We start from the raw sequence: 22,690 nt of genomic DNA, 5'->3' as shown, positions 1-22,690 counted from the left end.
CTATAGAGACTTTATGGTTGACTTTGAACTTATTCATCATCTATAATGTTCTACCTATGGGGAAATGCCTTTTTTGTTACTGCTTTTCAGTTGTTTTCAGTCATGTCCAACTCTTCATGACCTTCAGTTGGGGTTTTCTTGGCAGAGATGCTGAAATGGTTTGCCATTTCTTTCTCCAGCTCATTTTACAGATGAGGAAACTGAGGCAAAAGGGTTAAAAGACTTGCTCAGGGTCACACAACTAGTAAGTATCTGAGGCCAGATTAGAACTCAGGAAGAAGAGTCTTCCTGACTCTAGGCCTGGTGCTCTATCCACTGCACCACCTGGTTGCCCCTCCCAGGTTCCAAATAACCAACTTATTAGCAAACTTTTGAAATAAAATTTTATTCATAAGGAAGAGATTTCCAACATTTTCATATTAGGTGCCACCATAAATGAGACACACTCTAATTTCAAAGAGACAGAAACAACTTTTCAAAATCTGCTTCCTTCACCATACATTACAAAAAAATGGGCACACCAACGGACCTAGACATTCTTCATGCTATTAAAATGGTATGCTTGGCATGACTCATTTGACCACTCACCAGATAGTGATAATCAAGAAACTTTTTAAAGGCCAACAAGAGAAAATTAAGTAAAATGAAAATTCTAAAAGATTGCTCTGGCCTTTTGGTTATACTGTTTGAAAATAATTTTCGGCTTACATTGATTTGAAGTAAATGTTTAGTTGCTTACACTTATATACCGTTTTAAAATTCCCTACATGTATCAAATCTCATTTACACTTTAGAAAACTGAGTTTCAGTTAATTAACTTGTAGCTCAGGTAAGTAACTTGTTTGTGGTCACACAACCAGCAAAAGTTGGCATTGGGATTAGAACTCAGGCCTCTGGTGACTCCAAGGCCAGCACACTGTCCACAATGCTTTTTAAAGTTATTTCAACCATAATTATTAGTAATAATATCTTGAAGTTTGATTGTGCTTTAATACTTAGAAAGCATTTTCCTTATAACACCACTAGGAAGCAGATTATACAAATAGCATTATTTTCATTTTGTAGATAAGGGATCTAAGGAAGATAGAGTGTCAGAACTGGAATCAGGAGGCCTGCCTTGGAATCTTGACCCTTAGAATAATAATTAACTTATCTATCACTCACTTTCCTTATCTGAAAAGGGGCGATAATAATCCTTGTACTCCTTAATTTACAAGGTTGTTTTAGGGAAATTGATTTGCAGACCTTAAAACACTATAGACAGGGGAATTATTAGAGAGGGTAATGGTAATAGTAAGTGTCAGACTGTGGACTTGAATGCAAATCATAGTTTAGTTGACATATTACAAAATCACAGCACCTTCTTCAGTATATAAGACTGTTCTGTGTGCACATACCTGCAAATGACTCTTATGGAAAAAAAAACTTGGAGAAAACTATTTATAAGCACTCTTTACTAGCCAACATCAGAGACACTCTGTATATTGCAAAGAGTAGTTGGTGTGTCTCCAAGTTCTGGCTTTCATAATTCTCCTTTGCCAATTTTTCCCAGAAGGATAAAGATAGTGGTCAGCATGATGAAGAGAGATTGGATGTTATCTTAGAGATGTGTTCATGCATTTATAAGTTAAGATGATAATACATAAGGATATTACTGAAATAGTGGTAATGGCTTTTGACTGTTTCTACCCACACTCTTGCCAGAGCCCCCTTTTGGATAATAAGGTAAAATTACAATAAGGTAAAATTGGCAATAAGGTAAGATTGCAGACTGTGATTATCAAACAAGGCAAAACTAAATTTAAACTCAGGAACTAGATGTTCTCAACAATTTTCACACAGCACATGTGAATCAAAGTGTTAGAGTTCCAGGGTTCACTAATGTGGATGAACACAAGTCTCTATGTGTCCCAGTAAATTTATCCCTGTACCTTGTACTTTTAAAAAACTGAAAAATACATTGGGTTTAATGTATGGCTTTTTTAAAAATGGCTTGGTTTGTGTTTAAATTTTTTTTTTAAATCTCCCATAAATGTAAAGGTCTCTCAAAGAATCTCTTTGGCTGTCTTGCCACAGCAGTGGGATGTTTACCACAATGAAATAACACCTCAAGTTTCACAAGCCTTTATAAATGTAATGCAATTTCAAAATCCAATTACATAAATAATGAAATGAGCATGAAACTGCTTCCTTCACAAGCAAAGCCTTTTAATAGCTTTCATCCTAGCTTTTTAAAGTTTTCCATCTTCCAGTAGTACAGACCTCTCTGAAATCTGTACTTTTTAGCCTACTTCTATTTAAAAAAATAGTATTTCCTCCCCACCCCACCCCCAAATGCTTGTAAGCACCATAAATTGCTTTTAAAAACAATATTTCTCTAGTTGATACATTTGGTCTTTCTCCAACAAAAAAAGGAGAAGAAAGGAAAGGAAAGAAGAAGGGGAGGAAGGGAGAGAAGGAAGAGAGGAAGGAAGGAAGGAAGGAAGGAAGGAAGGAAGGAAGGAAGGAAGGAAGGAGGAGGAAGGAAGGAAGAAGGAAGGAAGGAAGGAGGGAGGGGGGGGGAAGGAAGAAGAAGGAAGGAAGGAAGGAGGAAGGAAGGAAGGAAGGAAAGAAGAAAGGAAGGGGAAAAAGGAAGGTGAGGTATAATGGAGCAATCAAAGGGCGGGTTTTTACTCATCAATGAAACAGCACAAGAGTGCTTCCAGGAGTACCTAGCTCTTGCTCAGGGCTGTGTGCTTAATGAACCCTGCCATCCATCATCCACAGTGGGTGGCAGAGCCCAAAGACGAGCTCTTATCTCCCTATCTTTCGCTGCCCGTCAAGGCAGACTTCCTGTGCTTGCCTTCAACACCCCCCACAATAGGGAACATATCATGACATCATCTAACCACTCTTTCTGGGTCGGAGACAGCCAAATCACCCGCCTGAGGTATCGGGCCCAGTACCGCCCCCCCCCCAGTTGCTGCTGTCAGAGTGAATGCTGTGGGGGCGTCTTTCCCAAGACTAGGAGGGGTTGGGGGGGGACCCATGAAAGCCTAATATCTCTAAGGCTCCCATCCCTACCTATCAACTCTCACAGACAGAGCCCGTCATCCTTCTCACTATTTCCCCAACCCCCTGCCCCTAAATCTGCATACAGCTGTGCACACGGGCGTGCCCTTCGCGCACACACTCATTCTTTCTTATTCACTAGCCCTCTCACCTTCTCCTGCGTCCAGGTGGTGGAACCCCTTTTGTTCCCACACACATCGTGGAGAAGAGAGGCTGTTGCCACTAGCAGGTAGACAATCCTTGTTGGACGCCAAGGCTTTGCTGCCCCATTCCTGCGCTCACAGCCTAGCATCTCTGATGCTGCCTGCCCAAGGCTGGGCGCTTACTCCCGCAGCTGCTGACGGTCACGAGCCAGAGAACCCGGAGAAGGCGCCTCCTTCCCTTCCCCTCCCCTCTTCTCACTACCCCGCCCTTAAGTCCGCAGGCTGCTCCCGCCTCTCCATTTCTTCCTTCCCACTCCCCCTTTGGCTCTCGCCCGGCACCAACGCTTTCTGTGGGCAGCCTTAGTCGCTGACTTGCCTTGTCTTCTCCCGAATTTAGGAAACCCAGGGAGACCAGGCTGCTGGGGAAGACGTAAGCTTCAAGGGAAACAAAAGCGACCACTTTCCACGTTGAGAAGGTTGGAGAAAGGCTAGGATAGAGGTAGATGTGGAAGGGAGTGCTTAGATGCCACGTCTCAGCTGATCTGGAGGGGGTGTTCAGAAGGAACTCACCCAGGCTGCAGGGGTCATACACTGCTCTCCTGACAACTCTTGCTAAAAGCTGTCTAAGGGAGCACAATTCACCCATTCTTCTTCACATATTTTTCATCAGGACCTTTAAATCCCTTCGATCAATGCTAACTTACATGCAGAAAACCCAACTCGCAACTTCAGAATTGGTAGAGACATCTTGAGGCCATCTAGTCCCAACCCAGGGCTAAGCAGGAATCCCTTTGCCTTTTCCAAGTGGCTCTCAGGGACTTTTTAGATCTTTAGCAAGTCAAGTGAACAAGTATTTATTGAGTCCTATTTGTCAGAAGCTGTGCTAAGTACTAGGAATGCAAATAAAGACAGCAAATAATCCTTACTCTCCATGAACTCACAGATGAATGAAGAAGGAAAAAAAACAGTCCAAAAAAAAGTTCAAAAAAGATATAGGAAGGATAAATTGGAGATAATCCCAGAAGGAAGGGATTAGTGTTAGGAGAATAAACCTTCTACCTCCCAAGATACACCATTCTACTTTTGGATGGTTCTAAAAGTTAGGAAGTTTTTACTCCTATGCATCCTAAGTCCTTTTGCTCCTACCTCTACCCTCTGGGACCACACAAAAAAATATAGCCCATCTGTTATATGACTGCCCTTCAAATCCTTGAAGACAGCAGTCATGTAGTTCCTTAATCTCTCCTCCAGGCTAAATACCCCTATGTTCTTCAACCATGCATGGGCTCTAGTACCTTTACCATTCTGGTCTCCCTACTAAAACTCCAACTTGTCGATGTCTTTCCTAAAAGTGATACCCACAAAAGAACATAATATTCCAGATACTGTCTGACTACAGGGGCTATCACTGGCTGTTTCACAGAGACTTATACTTCCGTACATCTTTATTTATGAGAATCAGTGAAAGAAAGGAATCTCTGGATTTCCCTGCCATCCCTACCACCCAAACCAACCGCTGGACCAACTGCCACCAGCAGGGCACTGGAGCCATCCTGGCCGGATTAGCAAGGCCAATGCTAAGATAGTGACAGTGGGTCAAATGATATGTCGGGTGGGTCAAACCACTGCTGCTACCTGACAGTGGATGAGCTAATCAATCATATCTGCCAGTTCTTTCAGTACAGCAGGGTGTTCTTCATCTGGGTTTAGCGACTTGCAGCTAGATTCTCTTTTATTATCTCCTTATTTATCTCGGGAAACAACTCTTTATTAGCCATTTTGACTCTGTCCTTTTCAGTTCAAATATTTTTTCTCCTTGGGAGAAAAAAAGCAAAGCAAAATGAAAATTAAGCAACTCTGCCTTTTCTCTGTTGTCTGGTATTGCCATATCCATAATGAGAAATCCTATCAATCAACCAATTAATCCCATATATAGCTCATTTGTATTATACTTGTTTGCTTGCTGTCACCTCCATTAGATTGTGAGCTCCTTGAGGGCAGGAACTATCTTTTGTCTCTTTTTGTATCCCCAACACTTAGCATAGTATCTGATACATAGCAGGTGCTTAATAAATGTTTATTAATTGACTGACCTACTAAGTGCTAAGCATTGTGATTGGCTTGTGGATATAAACACAAAAAACCCCCAAGCAGTTCCTCCTCTCAAGAAGGTTACATTCTGCCGGGGAGACAGCATATACATATGTAGATATATATTCAAAATAAAAAAATAGCTAAAAGGTGATTTGAGTGGGGAGGATAATAGCAGCAGGGAAAATTCTGGAAAGGCTTTATATCAGTTGAGCTGAGACTTGAAATAAATTAGGAATTCTAAGATGTAGGGGAGGAAGAGCTGCATTCCAGGTGTAGGGGATGGCTAGTACAAAGACATGGAGATGAGAAACAGAATCTCATATATAAAGAGGAGTAAAGCCATATTGACTAAGCTGTGGAAACCATGAGAGGAGTAAGATGTAATAAGGCTGGAAAGACAGGTTGAAGCCTTTTTGTGAAAAGCTTCAAATGCCTAACAAAAGAGCTTTTATTTGTCCTAGAGGTAATAGGGAACTTTTGGAGTTTATTATGTAGGGAAGTGACATGGTCACACCTTTGGCGGCTATAGGGAGGAGGGTGGACTGGATTGGGATCTGACTTAAGGCAGGGAGATCAAGACCATTGCAACAATACTTGAGAGAGGCAATGAGGGCATTAACTAGAGTGGTAGTTGTACAAGCAGAGAAAAGAGGAAGGATGGGGGAAATGTAGAAATAACACAGTTTGGCACCTGACTGGAAGTTCAGAATGCGGAAGAGTGAGGAGTCAAGGACGACATTGCAATTGTGAACTTAGATCACTACAAGGATGTTGATACCTTCAACACCATTAAGTTCAGGAACTAGTAAGTTCACTAAGAAGTTCAGAAGAAGGGTGAGTTTAGGGGAAATATTCTGAGCTTGAGATACCTACAAGACATCCAATTCAAAATGTCCAGTAGGCAGTTGGTGATGTGGAGGTAAAGACGAGAGAGAGACAGAGAGAGAGAGACAGAGAGAGACACAGAGAGACACACAGAGAGAGAGAGAGACAGAGACAGAGACAGAGAGAGAGAGAGAGACAGACAGACAGAGAGAGACAGAGAGAGAGAGACAGAGACAGAGACAGAGACAGAGACAGAGAAAGAAGGATTAGATATGAAGATAAGGGAATCGACTACAACAGAGAAAATAATTACATCCAAGAAAACTGACAAGATCATTAGGTGAAAAAGGTTTATAGATAAAAGAAGGACAGAACCTTGTGGAGCAACCACAGTTAGTGGGCATGCCATGGATGAAGATGCAGAAAAGGACACTGAGGATTAGTCAGACAGGTGGGAGGAGAACCAAGAGACAGCAGAGACTTTAAAACCCAGAAAGAAGATAGTATCCAGGAGGAAAAGGTGGCCAACCGTGTCAAATACTGCAGAGGTCAAGAAGTATGAGGATTGAGAAGAAATCATTAGAAAATAAGCTGAGCATAAGAATTGTTTCAGTTTTTTTATTTGTACCCCTGGGGCCTAAAAAAGTACATGGTTGCTGCTGCTATTTGTCCTCTCAAAATACTCAAATTCGTGTTCTCTCTAACATCAATTTCCTCTGTAATTATTCAATTTGATTCCAGCGTTCATCTCATTTTGGGTTTTTTTAGTGCCATTTCCTGGTTTTTTTTGTTGGGTTTTTTTTGGGGGGTAAGGCAATTGGGGTTAAGTGACTTGCCTAGGGCCACACAGCTAGGACATATCATATGTCTGAGGTCACATTTGAACTCAGGTCCTCCTGACTCCAGGGCCAGTGCTCTTTCCACTGAGCCACCTAGCTTCCCCTATTTCCTGTTCTTCCTATAGAACACTGAGAACTGAGATTTTAAGGTCTATGATATTAATGTCCAGGACACAATGTCTCTCTTAATGCCTCCCTTAATGACGCCTAAGTCACATTACGTCACATTTGGCTACCACACTATATTACTGACACCTGTTGAGTTTGCAGTCCATCAAAACCCCAGATTTCCCTCCCATATACATTTAGCAATGTCTGTTTTCTTCAAAGTGGATTGAGTAAAGAAACAATTTCAAAAAAAGTTAAGAATCATTTCCAATACACTGATTGCACAATTTTCCATCATAATCCTTGCCAACTCAAGGACTTTAATATATTTCAAAAGATTCCTAATTTCATGTGAATGGGTGTTCCACCAATGCATATCGAAGCCTCTTTCCATCTTGCTAAAACAGTCTTCATGAGTTGCTGTGGTCCCCCATCAATTCATTACTTAGTGGCCAACCTCCTGATGAAGATCCTCTCCAAACTCTGGCCCACCCTGGGAGATCAGACACATAATCCACCTCTGGGTCTGCCTTCTAAAGTTTTCTAGGCTGATATGCTCTATTAGCAAAGTCTTTGAGAATTGAACGGTCACTTCTAAGACAAGATAAGGCATCAGAGAGAACTTCAACGGAGGAATCTGTAAAAACAAAACAACAAAAAAAATCAATCTTTCTTTGCTCTGAAATGTCTGGGCAACTGTCTCCGTTCCTTGCTTTTTTGGTCAAACTTTTGTGAAGTACACAGAGAATTAGAATATAGTTGTGTCAGCAGATTTCCCTCCCTGATTCACACCTGAAGTGTGTAATCAGTAGAGTCATTCTTGCCCTAGCTTATCTTTATCCCTGCCTTTCTTTGCCCCCCTCAATCAAACAATCAGTAAGTATTTACTACATACCAACAATGTACCAGGCAATGTGCGGGATCTGTAAATACAAAGATACAAATGAAACAGTCCTTACTTTCAAGGAATTGCTATTTTACCTGGAGTGGTAACCCAAACACACACACACACACACACACACACACATAATTAGTAAATTTTGGGGGGCTGGAACTAGCAGCTTGGACTTGCAGGAAAGGTTTTGTGTAAAAGGTGGCACGTAAGCAGAGCTTTGAAGGAAAAATAAGGGATTCTATTATGAGGCAAAGGGGCAGGTAGGTGGTGCAGTGGATAGGGCACCGGTCCTGAAGTCAGGAGGACCTGAGTTCAAATGCAGCCTCAGACCAAATACTTGACACTTGCTAGCTGTGTGACCCTGGGCAAGTCACATTTTTTTAATAAAAAATAAATATTATGAGGCAAAGATAAGGAAAGAATACACTCACACATAAAGCTGGGTCTGGTTATTGGTGGGAGCTAGAAATGGGAAGTAGTGGGTAGATTGTAGGAACGTCCAGTTAAAAGGCGCCTTAAAGGGCTTCCAGTTCAAACTCCTCATTTTACAAACAAGGAAATGAAGTCAAGGATGAACATCAGAGGTGAATTAAAACCCACGTCTTCTGACTCCAGACTCCAGAACCAGGGTTTATTTCATTCTACCATATGTTGCCCTGTTCCCTACTAGAGTTAAATGGGAGTATATGTTCTTGCTCAGAAACTGATGATCCTGGCGCTGTGTGTTTCTGAAAACTTGAGATGCAGTTTAAATCCACGACTGTGAGTTCTTCGGGATGGGGAATAAGATTAACCAGTTTCTTTACATTGTTCACGGGCAGCTCCTCCAAATCTATTATTTACTAACAGTTTGCTTACATTTTAAATTTTAAAAACTCTTTTGTTGGAACAACATATAGTACAAAGCCAGCATCTCAAACCCTGTCTTATTTCCTCCCTGGCTGCTCACTGCCAGCTGTGAAGGAGCGGATTTCCTGAGTGGCTGAGTAATAGACTATTTATGCTTCTTACTCTCTTGCCACCTTTGTATCTTTCCACAGATTGGCCCTTGTTTGGAGGGTGGTGGTGGGTGGGTGGGTGGCAGAGAAGGTAGTGAATCTCTATAAAATTAAACATCACAAGTGACTCTAATTGCCCGCTAAGTAGAAGCAGTTGAAAACCAGAAAGTCAGGAAATGCTTGAGTAGAAGTTTTACCATATTAAACTCCTTCACATTTTTAATCTCATCCAGGTTCCTTTGCTTTCTGCTTATCATATTTAAGTGAATCAGATACATAATTCAAATTCATTTCCAATTTCAACAAGCATTTACTAAGGACCTATTATATGCAAGGCACTGTGCCAAGCATTAAGGATACAATAAAGACCAACCAGAAATAAGCTCTGGGAAGACTTGTATGAGCTGAAGCAGAGTGAAATGAGCAAAACCCAGAAAACCATTTCTACCAAGAAAACAATTTAGACAATAACAATTTTGCAAAGAAAGATGACTTTGAAAGACTTCAGAATTCTTAGCAAAGTGATCATGAACTACCATTCCAGAGGGTCTATTGATGAAGCAGGCTGCTCACCTCTTGATTGAGATTTGGACTTTAGACACAAAATAATATTTAATTTTGGACATGGCCAATGTGGGAATTTGTTTTGCTTGGCTATTCATATTGAATATGAGGCTTTGTTTTCTTTTTTCAAGGGAGGAAGTGGGAAGAAGTAGGGTGAAGGATAAGGCAGATAAAAAAAAGAAAAAGAAAGGAGATCTGTTGACGAATTTTTCAGTGCACAGAAAAAAACAAATTGGAGGCCAAAAAGAATCACAAACAAGTAGGACAGCTTTGACTGTTGTACATCGAATATAGTATATATTTCAAAAGAAAAACAAGTTGTACATAATAGAGATGCACATTTCTATGTACAATCCTCTCTGTTCTAGTAAGCACATGAAAATATTCGTTTGGCTTGGTGTTTAACTTCAGAATAAAAAAATGGTAAAAATTGGCTCTCCAGCTGAATTCTAATACTTAATGCCCCTTCAGGCCCCTTGCATATTATTAGCTGTCCCTCTACCAGTCTCATAAAACATTTATTTGTCTTTTATACTTTAGTGTGAATAAAGTATGTTCTCTGCCAGGAGTATTTGTCTTTTAAAGCTAACCTCTAATTGTGGAAAATAAAGGTTCTATTCTGTATTAAAGGGCTTTTAAGGTTCAACTAAAGAAGTAGGATAGCTATTTGGGGGAAAGGGATATCGATGTCACTGATCACACCACATTGATGTTACTCCATATGTAAAGTTAGTACTCCTAGTAATTTTCATGAAGAAAAGTCCTGGGCAAAAATCTGCATTAAGTGAAATTTTCTTTGGCACCTTACTCTCCCTCCTCACCTCTTTAAGCACTTTTTTTCCCCTTAATCACTCTTAAGCATCTACTCTGAGTACCATTTTTTCAGGACTTAATGGATAAGTGTCGGTAAAACTTTTCAGTAATAGCTAATAAGATTTAAAATCTCTCAGAGCAGTTAATTTGCATTTTCATAGAATCATGGAATCAGAGTCATATAATCTTAAGGTTAAAATGAACTTTAATGACAGACTCTCTAATTCAACTCTTTCATTTTACAAATGAGGAATTGAAGGAGAGGGGGACAGGGACTTTCTCAGGTTATACAATTAATTAGTGACCAGAACCCAGGTCTGGATTTCTAGTGTGGGGCTCTTTTCAACACTCCTTGATTATCTCAGACTTGGAAAGGAACCTCAAGAGATCATGTGGCAACACATTATCATATTTATTTTTCAGACAATATTCTTCTACTAAAAGTCCTGTTCCTAGGCTTCATTCATCATGTTGTGAATAGTCCTTTGAGAATAGCTACTGAAGACCCTGAAAAGAAAGTTTCTTACCACCAAACTCCTTGTCATTGTCAAATGATTCAATGAATATAGTTTTATCACCCAGTCAATGGAGATAAAAATTAAGCATCTACTATATACCAGGCACTGAAGGGAAAAAAAAAAAGGCAAAAGACAGTCCTTGTTCTCAAGGAGCTCATAATCTAATGGGGAAAGACAACAATGAAAAGAAGCAGGAAAGGGGGTGGTAGCTGGAGTATAGGGGAGGTAGATGGGGACAATGAAGTCCTGAAGCTGCATAGAAAATGATGTCATGGCTGCACTGGCCCCCTCCTTAAATGGTAAGAACTCTCCATGTTCATCCTCTACCATCTCCAATCAGAGGGAAGGAGGGGCCTCAGAGCCAAGGAATACTGAGAAGGTATAAGTTTCAGAGTTGAGGTCATCTTTCAAAGGGTATATCCCAACAATACCATTACTAGGTCTGTATCCCAAAGATATTAAATAAAAAAAGGACCCACACGTAATAAATATTTTTAGCTAATCTTTTTGTGGTGGCAAAGAATTGGAAACTCAGGGGATATCCATAAATTGGGGGAATGATTGAACACATTTTGGTACATAATTGCGATGGAATACCCATGTGCTATAAGAAATGATGAAGTGGATGGTTTCAGAATAAAAAAAGTGGGAAGACTTATATGAATTAATTCGAAGCAAAATGAGCAGAACCAGAACATTGAACACAGTAACAGCAATATGGTAATGATAACCAACTACCACTACTAAACAACAGCGACTCTAATCAATACAATGATCCATGATAATCCCAAAAGATTTATAATGGAAAATGCTATCCACCTCCAGAGAGAGAGAACTGATGAACTCAGTGCAAATTAAAGCATATTTGTCTTCACTTTCTTTTTCTTTTTTCTTTTTGTAACACAGTTATTATAGAAATGTTTTGCATGACTTTTCATATACAATGGTTATTATAATGTTTTCCTTCTCTCTCCCTTCTTGATGTGGGGGAGGGGCTGGAGGAAGAGAGAGAATTTAGAACTCAAAATTTAAAAAATGAATGTTAATAAAAAAGGGGGGGATTCAATAATATCTATTTTTGCCACTTTACCCTAATGACCATGGAAGCTTTCCATTTGACTTGCTGCTGAAATTTCCTATGTGTGAATTATCAGAATGCAAGTTCCTTGAGATCAGAGACAATTTGTTTTTCCAGGGCTTTCCTCATAGTAAAGTGCTTAATAAATGCTAATTCATCAATTTGTTCATTCATTCTCTAAGGCTATTCCAGGAGAGAACAAGTCCCCGCCAAGTCCTACAAAGATTTTAAGTATAGGCCCAATGATGGCTTGTCTGCCTTTCATCCAAGGGCCAACCTTGCAGTGTTTAAAGACACTCATTCCCAGAAACCTGGCCACTAGATGATACTTGACTGGCTCTTCCTTTCTCTGGGTTACCAAACTGGAAGAAGAGGCAGACGAGAAATGTGAAAGGCAGATTTTGCTATTTAAATGCATAAACATGGGCTATATAACGCCAAGTGATTGGTTGTAAGGTGAAAACTTGAATAAATGATCTTGAATGTTTATTCTCCAGGATATGAAAACACCAGGCCCAGAACTGAACAGGAGGCAGTTCCAAGGGCAGTATTGCCTTTGGGGAAGTTAGCAACACTTCTAGTAATCTGTGACAAATGAAAAACCCAACAAGCAGAGTAATTAATAATCACTTTATTAAAAGGCTAAGTAATAATCTATAAATTGATGGTCACTGGTTTTTCTTGGTGAACCAAAGACGCCTAACGAAGACACTGAAAGCCTTAAATATTTTTTTGAAAGGGAATGCCCCTGACAGGAGAAATCAACATTGATTGGTGGACATTTAAATGAGGTAGGCTAATAGTCTTCAGATCCTCTTGCTGAGAGCCATGGCTAAATCACAAGATTCAGCCATGTCCAGCAATCTGAACAGGGGGCTCCATCTCCACCCAGACCTTTTTGGTTGGTTTTCTCCTCCATGAGACATTGCACCCTAAACTCCAATGGAGGGGTACAAGGACATGGGCTTATTCCCTAAGGGCAAGAATTCACCTAGATCATATTCTGTTTATACTCACTAACAGAAGTAAGGTTTCCTAGATGGGTGGGGTCCTGCCCAAGATCAGAGGATTAGGACAATCTCATCTGCCAGTCATGTTTTTCAGAGTCTGACTTTCTACAGATGCCAGGCCCTAAATGAGGAAATAAAAGCCTAGATCCTAATTAATAATTGGTTATTAATAAAATATAAAATAATAATTTCTCTCAGATTCCAGGCTTCTCTCTGTAACAAAATTCCAATTTTTTTTGCACCAATATTCTTCTAGGTTTGCTACATGATGGCAAATCATTGAATGGTGCAGTCTCTGAAGGATTAAAGCAAGTCATCCATAAGGAATTGTAGAGAAGTATGGTAGGTGCAAAGAAGCGTCATCTTTGAGCTCAAATCCAGCCTCAGACACTTCCTAACTGTGTGATTCTGGGCAAGTCACAACCTCTGCTTCAGTTTCCTCAACTGTAAAATGAAGATAATAATAGCATTTACATCCCAATGGTGTGATGAGGATCTAATGAATTAATGTTTGTAAATCACTTAGCACAGTGCCTGGCACATAGTAAGCACTATATAAAAATGCTATTATTATCACTATTACTACCAATGAACATAACTGTACCTCAAAAGTGGCATAAAATATTTCATCAAAGAAATAGATGACTGGGCCATTCCTGGAGCAAGAGCAAAGGATAAGTTAAGCCACCAAGTATTTATTGACTGCTTACTATTTTCTTGGCACTATATTATTCTGGGGATACAAAGAATGATAAAAACCCAGTCCTTGACCTCAAGGAGTATCCAGAAGAAGAGGGTGAAAGGCTTTGGAGAAGTCAAGAAGGATGAGGATTGAGAAGAGACCTTTGGATTAGATTCTGCAATTAGGAGATAATTACTAACTTTGGAGAGAGAATTTTCAATTGAATGATGAAGTTAGAAGCCAGACTGCGAAGGATTAAGACTTGATTGAGAAGTGGAGTAGAGGCACTGATTATAGGCGGTCTTTTCAAGGAATTTAGGCATGGGGGGATGGGTGGAACTAAGAGCTGGGATGGCTTTTCAAGAGCGGGCTTTTGTATTTTTTTTTTTGTAAATTTTAAAATTCATTTTAAACATAAATACAAAACAAGAAATGAAAAAAAAACCAAAAGAACATTTTCATGTATACAACAGATCATAAGAGAGGATTCAATATAAAACAATAAATTTCCATTTCAAGAAAACCTATATAATAAATACTACACATTGTTTTCAAAGCTACCCCACTTTTCATTGCTCCCTCATAAGTTTTCTTTTGTTCTCTGCTGTGCACTTTTTACTTTATTTTTTCCCTCCTCCCCCCACCCCCACCCTAAAGAAGGCTACAATTAAATGCTACAATTAAATTAAACAATTAAATACAATTAAATTTAAATTAAATATAATTAAATTATATACATACATATGTGTATGTATATATACACATACATACATATATGTACATAAATATCTATAAACACACACATATATACATATGACTGTACTATGCATATTTCCATTTGTCATCTCTTTCTCTGCAGGTGGAAAGCATCTTCCTTCATAGGTCCAAGTCTTTCCATATTTTTCTAAATCAACTAGCTTATCATTTCCTACATCACAGCAGTATTCCAACACATCCTATCTGAGAGATCATCCATTAAAGTTTTTTTCCCCAATTTTCTGCATTCCTTCTATTCTTGGCTACTAGTTTTATTTATGCAAGAAAATTTTAATTTAAAATAATTTAAATTATCCATTTAATACTTCAACAATGTTCTCACCTTGTAATATAATTTAAGGTCTGATACTGCTGAATCTCCTGACCTTTTGTTCTTCCAAATGAACTTTGGTATTATTTTTTCTAACTCAATAATTTGTGTTTTTAGTAATTGAATTGGAATGACATTGAAGAAATAGATTAGTTAGGTAAAATTGTCATTTTAAAAATTATATTGGCTTTACCTACCCATGAACAATATCTATTATTCCAATTATTTGAATCTAACTTTATCTGTATAAAAAGTATTTTATATTTATGTTCATATAGTTCCTGTGTCTGTTTTGACAAGTACACTCTCAGATATTTTGTACTAACTAGTTATTTTAAATATTGATGAAGGGAGGGTTTTTTAGGGGCACTAGGTGGCACAGTGGATAGAGCACTGGCCCTGAAGTCAGGAGGACCTGAGTTCAAATATGATCTCAGAACAAACACTTGACACTTACTAGCTGTGTGACCCTGGGCAAGTCACTTAACCCAAATTGCCTTAAAAAAAAAGAGAGAGTTTTTAAAAGAGGTATGTTTGTAAGCATCAGTGAAACAGCTAGTGGTTAGGGGAGAGATTGACCATTAGCAAAAGAGTGGCAATAACAGAAAGATAAGATTGCTAGCCCTTATGCTCCACCACTGTCCAGGAAATGTCAAGACATGTAACTAAAGGCCCCTTGCATACTGAATACAGACCTTCAATGTGGGATTTTATATTTTTATTTATTAATATTTCATTTATTTATATTTTGATGAATATCTATTATTGTATCATCATTTTTATTTCTTTATATATCAAGCTTTGGCCTCCCTACAGTCAACTGCTTTGGAAAGATCTGACTACCAGGTATTCTGTGATTGACTATTTTGGGTTTCTGCGATAGGTTTTCCCTCAAAAGACTTCCTATTTTTTCAAATACTATTACAAAAGCATGGAGGATTCCAGATAAAATGATCTATTGAACCAAAGATAGGCTATAAAAATAAGGAAGATAACACACGTACAGATTCTCTGGGGGAAATGATCAAACATGGAGGCAATTGTGAGATCTAACAAAACAAGTAAGGCTTCTCTTGGGGTTTAATTCATTTAAAATTTAAAAAAAATTATTGAACACTCAATATGTTCAAAATGTTACATGGCAGTTACTGTTAGGACTATAAAGAAATGTAATGCACAATCATCCATCTCAAGGAGTTGCCAACCTAGCACAAAGAGATAGCAAAATAAGATGGATGATAAAGGCCAAATGAGTGGTTTGGCTTATAAATGCTTTCCATTTGGAGGAGGAAGATATTACCATACACTGGGTGATCAGGGAAGGTTTCATAAAGCATGGCTTGCTTTGCTCCTTCGAGCATAGTGAAGATATGATTAAAGGGTATAGAAACATTTCAGAATGAGGTGTGGATTTCTATTCAAGATGACACCAAATTAGGGAACACCAGGTACATGCCACTATTAGAAGGATCTGTGTTCTTTCAGCAGCAGCTTTAGGATAGACTGCACATGTCTATACCTTAATAGATTACTCTAGAGAGCTTCCTTAGGTAGACAGAAGGTAAGCATCTTGCCCTGGGCCACATGACAGGTGAGTATCAGTGTCAGGCTATAAAATGAGATCTTCAGGACTTCAAACCTAGCACTCAATATTCGATATGCTGCCATTCCAATTAAGGGAGCAAAATATGTGAAAATGATCAAATATAACATGCTAACAATATATAAGTTCTCAGATGGTGAGTCATGGGGCATAGAATAAATTAAAAGTGACCAGAACATGAGGAAAAATACCTCATGTAACAGTAACTAGCATTTAGTAACTACCCAAATAATACCCATATATTAATAATACCTAGCTTTTGGCATTTAATAACTAGACATGGCAAGGAAGGCTATAGGACTACTAAGAGAGGATGGTTTTTTCAGGATAGGTTTTTTTTTTTAAAGTTAGGGTCTTTAAAGTTTGCAAAATGTTTTATATATGTCATCTTATCAACTCTGGGAGGTAGGTGCTATTAATAATAATAACTAACATTTTTATTACACTTGCTATGTTCCAGGCACTGTGTTAAGTGCCTTTGAGGGAGATGCTATTATTATCCCCATTTTACAGATGAGGAAATTAAGGCAAGCATTGGTTAAGTGACTTGCCCAGGGTCATACAGCTAGTAAGTTTCTGAGGCTGGATTTGAATTCTGGTTCTCTTGACTCTAGGTCCAACACTTTATCCACAGTACCATCTAGCTGTAAGTAAACCTCCTTTCTTAACTGTTCAATAATTTACAAGTGTCTTATTTCAACCGCAACTCAAACCTGAATTAACAGGATACTGGTGTCAAGCCTGTCCCTAAAAGTGGGGAAACACTCACTATCTGACAAAAACTGCTTGCAAAACTGTAGACAGCAGTCTGGCAGAAATTAAATTTAGACCAATACCTCACACAATCCAAATAGGTACCAGACCTAGATAGAAAGGGTCACATTAAACAAATTGCCTTTTGAGTATATGGATAGGGCAAGAATTCATGATATCATAAGTGACAGAGAGGATCATATAAGATGAAATGTACAATTTTGATTACATAAAATTATATGCAGTTTAAAAGGTTTTACAGAAACTAATGTAATTAAAATTAGAAGGGCAACAGGTAAGTGGAAAAATCCTTGCAATAAATTTCTCTGATATAGACACATATATACACACATATATATGTGTATATATGTATGTAAATAAAAGATACATAAGGAACTGATTAAAATTTGTAATTAAAAGTCTTATTCCCTAAATAGATAAGTTGCCAAAGGATATGGATAAGCAGTTTTCAAAGGAGGTAATCAAAACTATCAACAGCAATATGAAAAAATGCTCTAAATCATTAATAACTAGAGAAATGCAACTTTGAGGTTCCACTTCATGCCTATCAGACTGGCAAGCATGAGAAAAGAAGAAAATGACAAATGTTGGAAGTGATAACAGTCACTATTGTGCATTGTTAGTAGAGCTGGGAACTAGTGTGGCCATTCTGAAAAGCAATTTGGAACAATGCCCAAAAAGTTACTAAACAGTTTACACCCTTTGATTCAGCTATACCATTATTTGGCCTATATCCTAAAGAGATCAAAGAAGAAGAAAAGGACTTAGGTTTATAATTGTGTGTGTGTGTGTATGTGTGTGTGTGTGCATGTGTCGAGCATGTATGTGTATACATGCGCAATATATGTATTTATACCAGCTTTTTTGTAGCAACCAAGCATTAGAAACTAAAATGGTATGCTGCAACTGGGGAATGGCTAAACAAATTATGACATATGAAAGTAATGTAATATCGTTGTGTCTTAAGAAATGATGAAATGGACAGTTTCAGAAGAAATTGGGAAGACCTCTATAAACAGACACAGAGGGAAGTGAGCAGAATTAGGATAAATTTATAAGATGACATTATAGAGAAAAAACAACTTTGAAACACTTTAGAATTGAGTTTAATGCAATGGTAAACCCAAGTCCAGAAGAACTAAGATGAAAATTGACACTTCCCTCCTGCCAAAGAGACAATTCACTTCAAATGCAGAGAGACATATATTTTTGGACATGGGCAATGTGGGAATTTGTTTTGCTGGACTATGCATGTTTATAATGAAGTTTTTATTATTAGTAGTATTTTTTGTTGTTGTTCAATGGGGTGGGGCAGCAGAAAGGCCAGATTATAAGGGCATGTAAAACTAAATTTATTTATTTAAAATAATAAGCATATTTTCATTCGAAAGATATAGCTAATAATATAACCTAAACTCTGCATTTCACACGCATACACACAGAGGCTTATGTGTAGTCTGTATTTATGTCTTTTTATTTATAAATCTGAAAACATCAACATGGTATTTTGGGTGTTTTGGTAATGTTAGGAAAGCACAGAATATATTCATACAAATTCTTTTACCACTACTGTTAGCTATTGATGCTCAGACTCTGTCAACTGTTATAAATTAAATGAACTAATCCATCTGCAATTTCAATTTATGAAAACGCCATTGTGATTGCACCAATCCTACAAAACAATATACAGCTGAACTTCCTTACAAAGAAGCTTAATTGCTCAGCAGATGATTGTGAAAATACTAATATCCGTCCGTTGCTGGTCAAACCTGGTTATATTAAAATTAATGTTTAGTATGTTACATGCCTATTACAATAAAAGACAAGTTTGAATTTAGATATCTGGAGGAACATAAACAAGATGAGTCAGTTACCTCAAACATAGTACCTTATACACATGTGTAGCCCTCCAAAGAGGAAATCCTTTCTACTAGAACAATTAAAATAAAAAACACAGACATTTGAAACTAATATTTGATCCAAATGAAAATTTAAATTTATTTATTTTGATGGCAAAATTCTTGACAAATGTTTCAGTAATTAGAACAGTGGGACCTTGGATACTTTGTGTCTTCATTATATGGATATTGAGATAGGAAAAAGGAAAGAGGGGATTAGATCTGGAGAGACTAAGACCGGAAATGGATGCCTAGAAGCAAAGTTGAAGAATGGAATTTGTAACCATACTCCTAATTATTGCTATTAGAATGAAGCATAGCAACTATAGGGAGGGAAATTCAGTGAATGATAAAAGTCCTACCACAAAAAGAGAGAATGCTTATGCTTTTAGAAAAAGGAGTGCCACAAAATAACCTGTAATGAGCATAGATAAGAAGAATCAGTAACCTTTCTAGCATGGGAGGGAGAGGGGCTGAGCATCTAAGGGATGCACAGCACTTGATAAATAACTTTTGTTGGGTGGAAAAATACTGCCAAGAGATAGGGCAAGCTATCAATATGGACGACTGCAGACATTTCATTATGACTTGAGGAAGAAGGTCAGATTAGACTAATTTAGAGATACCACAAAAGACACTTCACCTAAACCCTGGAGCATTATTTATAGAAATTCAAGAAATAATCTAAAAAGCTCAGGGATGCGAAGTCATCATTCTTGCCAGAGAAATGGTAAATCCTAGGAATTTAGAGTAAAAATGAACAGAATTCAAAACTTAGTTTAATACTGTAAAGCCATAAGCTAGTAGAAGTTTTGAACTGTCTACAGTGACAAATGACTGGCTCACTCTTTGCTCTAGTCTAGGACAACACATCAAGATGGTAACATAGACAATGTTGCAGTGACACCTTCTGGTCACCTGAGGGCCCTCTTGAGAAAGTCCACAGGCAAGTACTTCCTCTTGAAGACTTAAAAAGGCCTTGGGGCCTACGTAGGACCTCTTGGACTAAACCCTTTCTTACTCTTCTGACACTGGCTTTTGAAGGAGGAACCAGCAACTTTGCCCCTCTGCGCCCACAGGCAGGAGTGAAGCTGATCATCTGGACAAAGGACCCTGATCCTGAATGTAAGCAGGTAGGAGGCCTTCAACCCAGTTTCTTCCTTAGGCATGGTTCATTGGTCAGGTGTGTCGTATTTCTAGTGACTCATTAAAATTCAGCTATGATTAATAATTTTATTAAGTTTTAAATTTAGTCTTCTATCCAGTTCTGTGGCTCCCTCTTTGTTTTTTCTAGTTGGATGTCTTCATCTCAAACCCTAATTTGGGTCCAGAATATTTCATGAGATGATTTTACATTAAAATCCATTTAAAGTAAACATTAAAAAGTCCAGGATTAAAAAAAAAAGATTCCACAATAACCCATGCAAACTTAATTTAATTCGACTTTTGATTCTGTAAATACATTTGGGGATTATCTCCTTTACCTTCCCAAAGGACCTTCTGAGGTCTGCAGTCAAAATAGCAAATAAGAATGATTCTTTTCCTTGGCTTTGAAAAAAATGTTATTCTGAGTGCCCTTAAGCTACACCATTCAGATACAAGCTGAGGCCCAGGGAGGTTAATTAAGTTCCTCTGAGTTGAAGCAAGAGTTGAAATTTGCACTCAGGTTTTTTTGATTCCAAATCTAATGAGCTTTCCATTACACTGGGCTACCTCTCTTTAAAAAAACCAAAACAATATACAAGTATTTATGTATGTGTTATGCTTACAATACTATACTAGGCTGTTGTGAGGAAAATTAAAGAAATTTTTAAAAATATAGTCTTATTTCTCAAACAATTTTGTTGGGCAGAAAAGATTAATACACAAGACACAAGAGGAAAATAATTCAGGTCCAAAACTGTTTTCAATTACTTACTAAATTGTGCTACAGGATATCACCACCATTGATTTACACACAAAAAGTGGCACAAAAGAGATCTCAGTTGATATGTATGCGTGTTTAAGTAGAGAAGTATACGCTAAAATATAACCTACTGAACTGAGAGAAGGGAGAATTGTATAGATTAGGGTAGTTGGGAAAGACTTCTTGGAGAGCATGGAACTTGAGTTCCTTGAAGAGAATCTACTATTTGAATGGGAAGACAAGGGAAAAGGGGTTTCAGGGAGAGGGAACAAAAAAGCAGAACTAGATTACAAAATAGTCCTTGAACTTGGATTTAGTATGCTAGGCAACAGAGAACAGTTATGCATTCATTTATTGGGAAATGATTTGATAAAAAAAATAGTTATTTGAAGAAGATTAGTCTGGCAGATGTTTGCTAGTTGAATTGGAGAAGACGGGTCTACTAAATCAGCTAGAAAGCTACAGTAGTAGATGTGAGGTAAGGAGAGTCTGGACTGGATTATGGCAACGGGATGAAAAAGGGGTGCATCTGAGAAATATAAAGAGAACAAAGATGATGGCCGTTTGCTGAACAATACTGCCTCATCTGGCAAGGGGTAACTTTCCCCAATAATCCTTTCCTAACAATCAGTTGTGTCTCACACACACACACACACACTTGTGGGAGCACCCAAATGATTTCTGAATAATAGTCCAACTCTATGTCAGGCAATGGATAAGGGCACATGGCAATGCCAATTTTTCAGAAATTCACAGTTCCTGTTTGAAGTTTTCTAGCAATGTTTCCAAATCTTAGCAGGTTAAGTCATTAGACTGTTGACACCGAAGGGACTGGATTTTATAGCTCTCTCTCTCTCACCAGCAATAAAATAGCCAATGTTCTACATGTATATGGGCCTATTATGTAACACATGAATATGGTTATTAGGTGTTGTGTCATTCAGTAACCCACTGTGTGTGTCATTTGGGAACCCTAGCAGGCGAGCAGCGGTGAGTAGGTGGTGTTAAGAATGTGTGAGTAGGAACAGGAATGATGTGATTGCAGCAACAGAAGAGGAAGATGATAAAGCTCTTGGATTTGCATTAGTACAATTAGGAGAGATAACAAAAAAAGTCACCTTTCACTAGAAGATACTGAGAAAATCATCTATTTCTCTCTAATATAAAGTACTCTTATGGCGATAGGTGTTTTTATGATGTCCTGTCTATTCCTTGATCGAATGTCATCTAATATTAAAATGGATGGTCCTGAAGAAACTGAATTTCATAAAGCATAAATAAAACCTCTGTTTAAAAGTTAATTATTAAAGTGTTCATCTTAAATTGAGCAGAGGAGAATGGATGAAGAAAAGGAGTTAGGGAGGGGATCTATAAACATTAACTTAACTGTTGGTACTTAAACTTGAGATTCTTGTCCAAAGGAGGTGTCTGAAAAGAGGGAAAGCCTCCTCATACGTGGAAGCCTATTCAGTGCATCATCTTGGCTCTTTCATCTTTCAGAAAAGTGATTTCCAGGGAAAGTTACTTCTGTCCCTTTAAAGATCACAAGAGAAACTGGAAGTCAGTCAGTCTTTTCTGACTGGCTGCAGACTATTCCAATGAGGTACTGGGAATCTTGTTGAGAGATGCCATTTGGGGTTGGGCTCAGAGCTGTGTTAGGCAACCGCAAGACAGAAACACAAACTTGGGTAAGAGAAACTTTTATATGTCTCTTCAATGAAGGGATTAAGATGCAGTCAGAATTATTTGTTTTTACTTGCCTCATTTTGAATGAGCTAAACAGTTTAAAATTACTCATTCTCAA

General features: G+C 38.1%; 2 protein-coding genes across 3 annotated transcripts in view; one reads left to right on the top strand and one right to left on the bottom strand.

Moving 5' to 3' along the window:
- The window catches only part of QPCT (glutaminyl-peptide cyclotransferase), a 31,820-nt gene extending 28,387 nt beyond the window's left edge, over nucleotides 1–3,433 (bottom strand). Inside the window, exon 1 of the mRNA XM_020964910.2 lies at nucleotides 3,203–3,433. Within this exon, the coding sequence (XP_020820569.1) occupies nucleotides 3,203–3,343 (141 nt within the window). The 5' untranslated portion in view covers nucleotides 3,344–3,433. The remainder of the gene's footprint in view (nucleotides 1–3,202) is intronic.
- A 16,520-nt stretch (nucleotides 3,434–19,953) lies between these two features.
- PRKD3 (protein kinase D3) overlaps nucleotides 19,954–22,690 on the top strand; it is a 99,737-nt gene continuing 97,000 nt past the window's right edge. Inside the window, exon 1 of one of the 2 annotated variants that reach the window (XM_020964837.2) lies at nucleotides 19,954–20,113. The gene's annotated coding sequence lies outside the window, so the exon portion shown is untranslated. Of the gene's footprint in view, nucleotides 20,114–22,513; nucleotides 22,575–22,690 lie in introns of those variants that run through there. The other variant, XM_020964838.2, reaches the window with a different exon arrangement.

The sequence above is a fragment of the Phascolarctos cinereus genome, unplaced genomic scaffold (genome assembly GCF_003287225.1).
Source record: "Phascolarctos cinereus isolate Bilbo 61053 unplaced genomic scaffold, phaCin_HiC Scaffold_2;HRSCAF=192, whole genome shotgun sequence".
Taxonomy (NCBI): domain Eukaryota; kingdom Metazoa; phylum Chordata; class Mammalia; order Diprotodontia; family Phascolarctidae; genus Phascolarctos; species Phascolarctos cinereus.
Note: the sequence above shows the minus strand (reverse complement) of the source record. Positions and strands in the feature narration are given on the sequence as shown.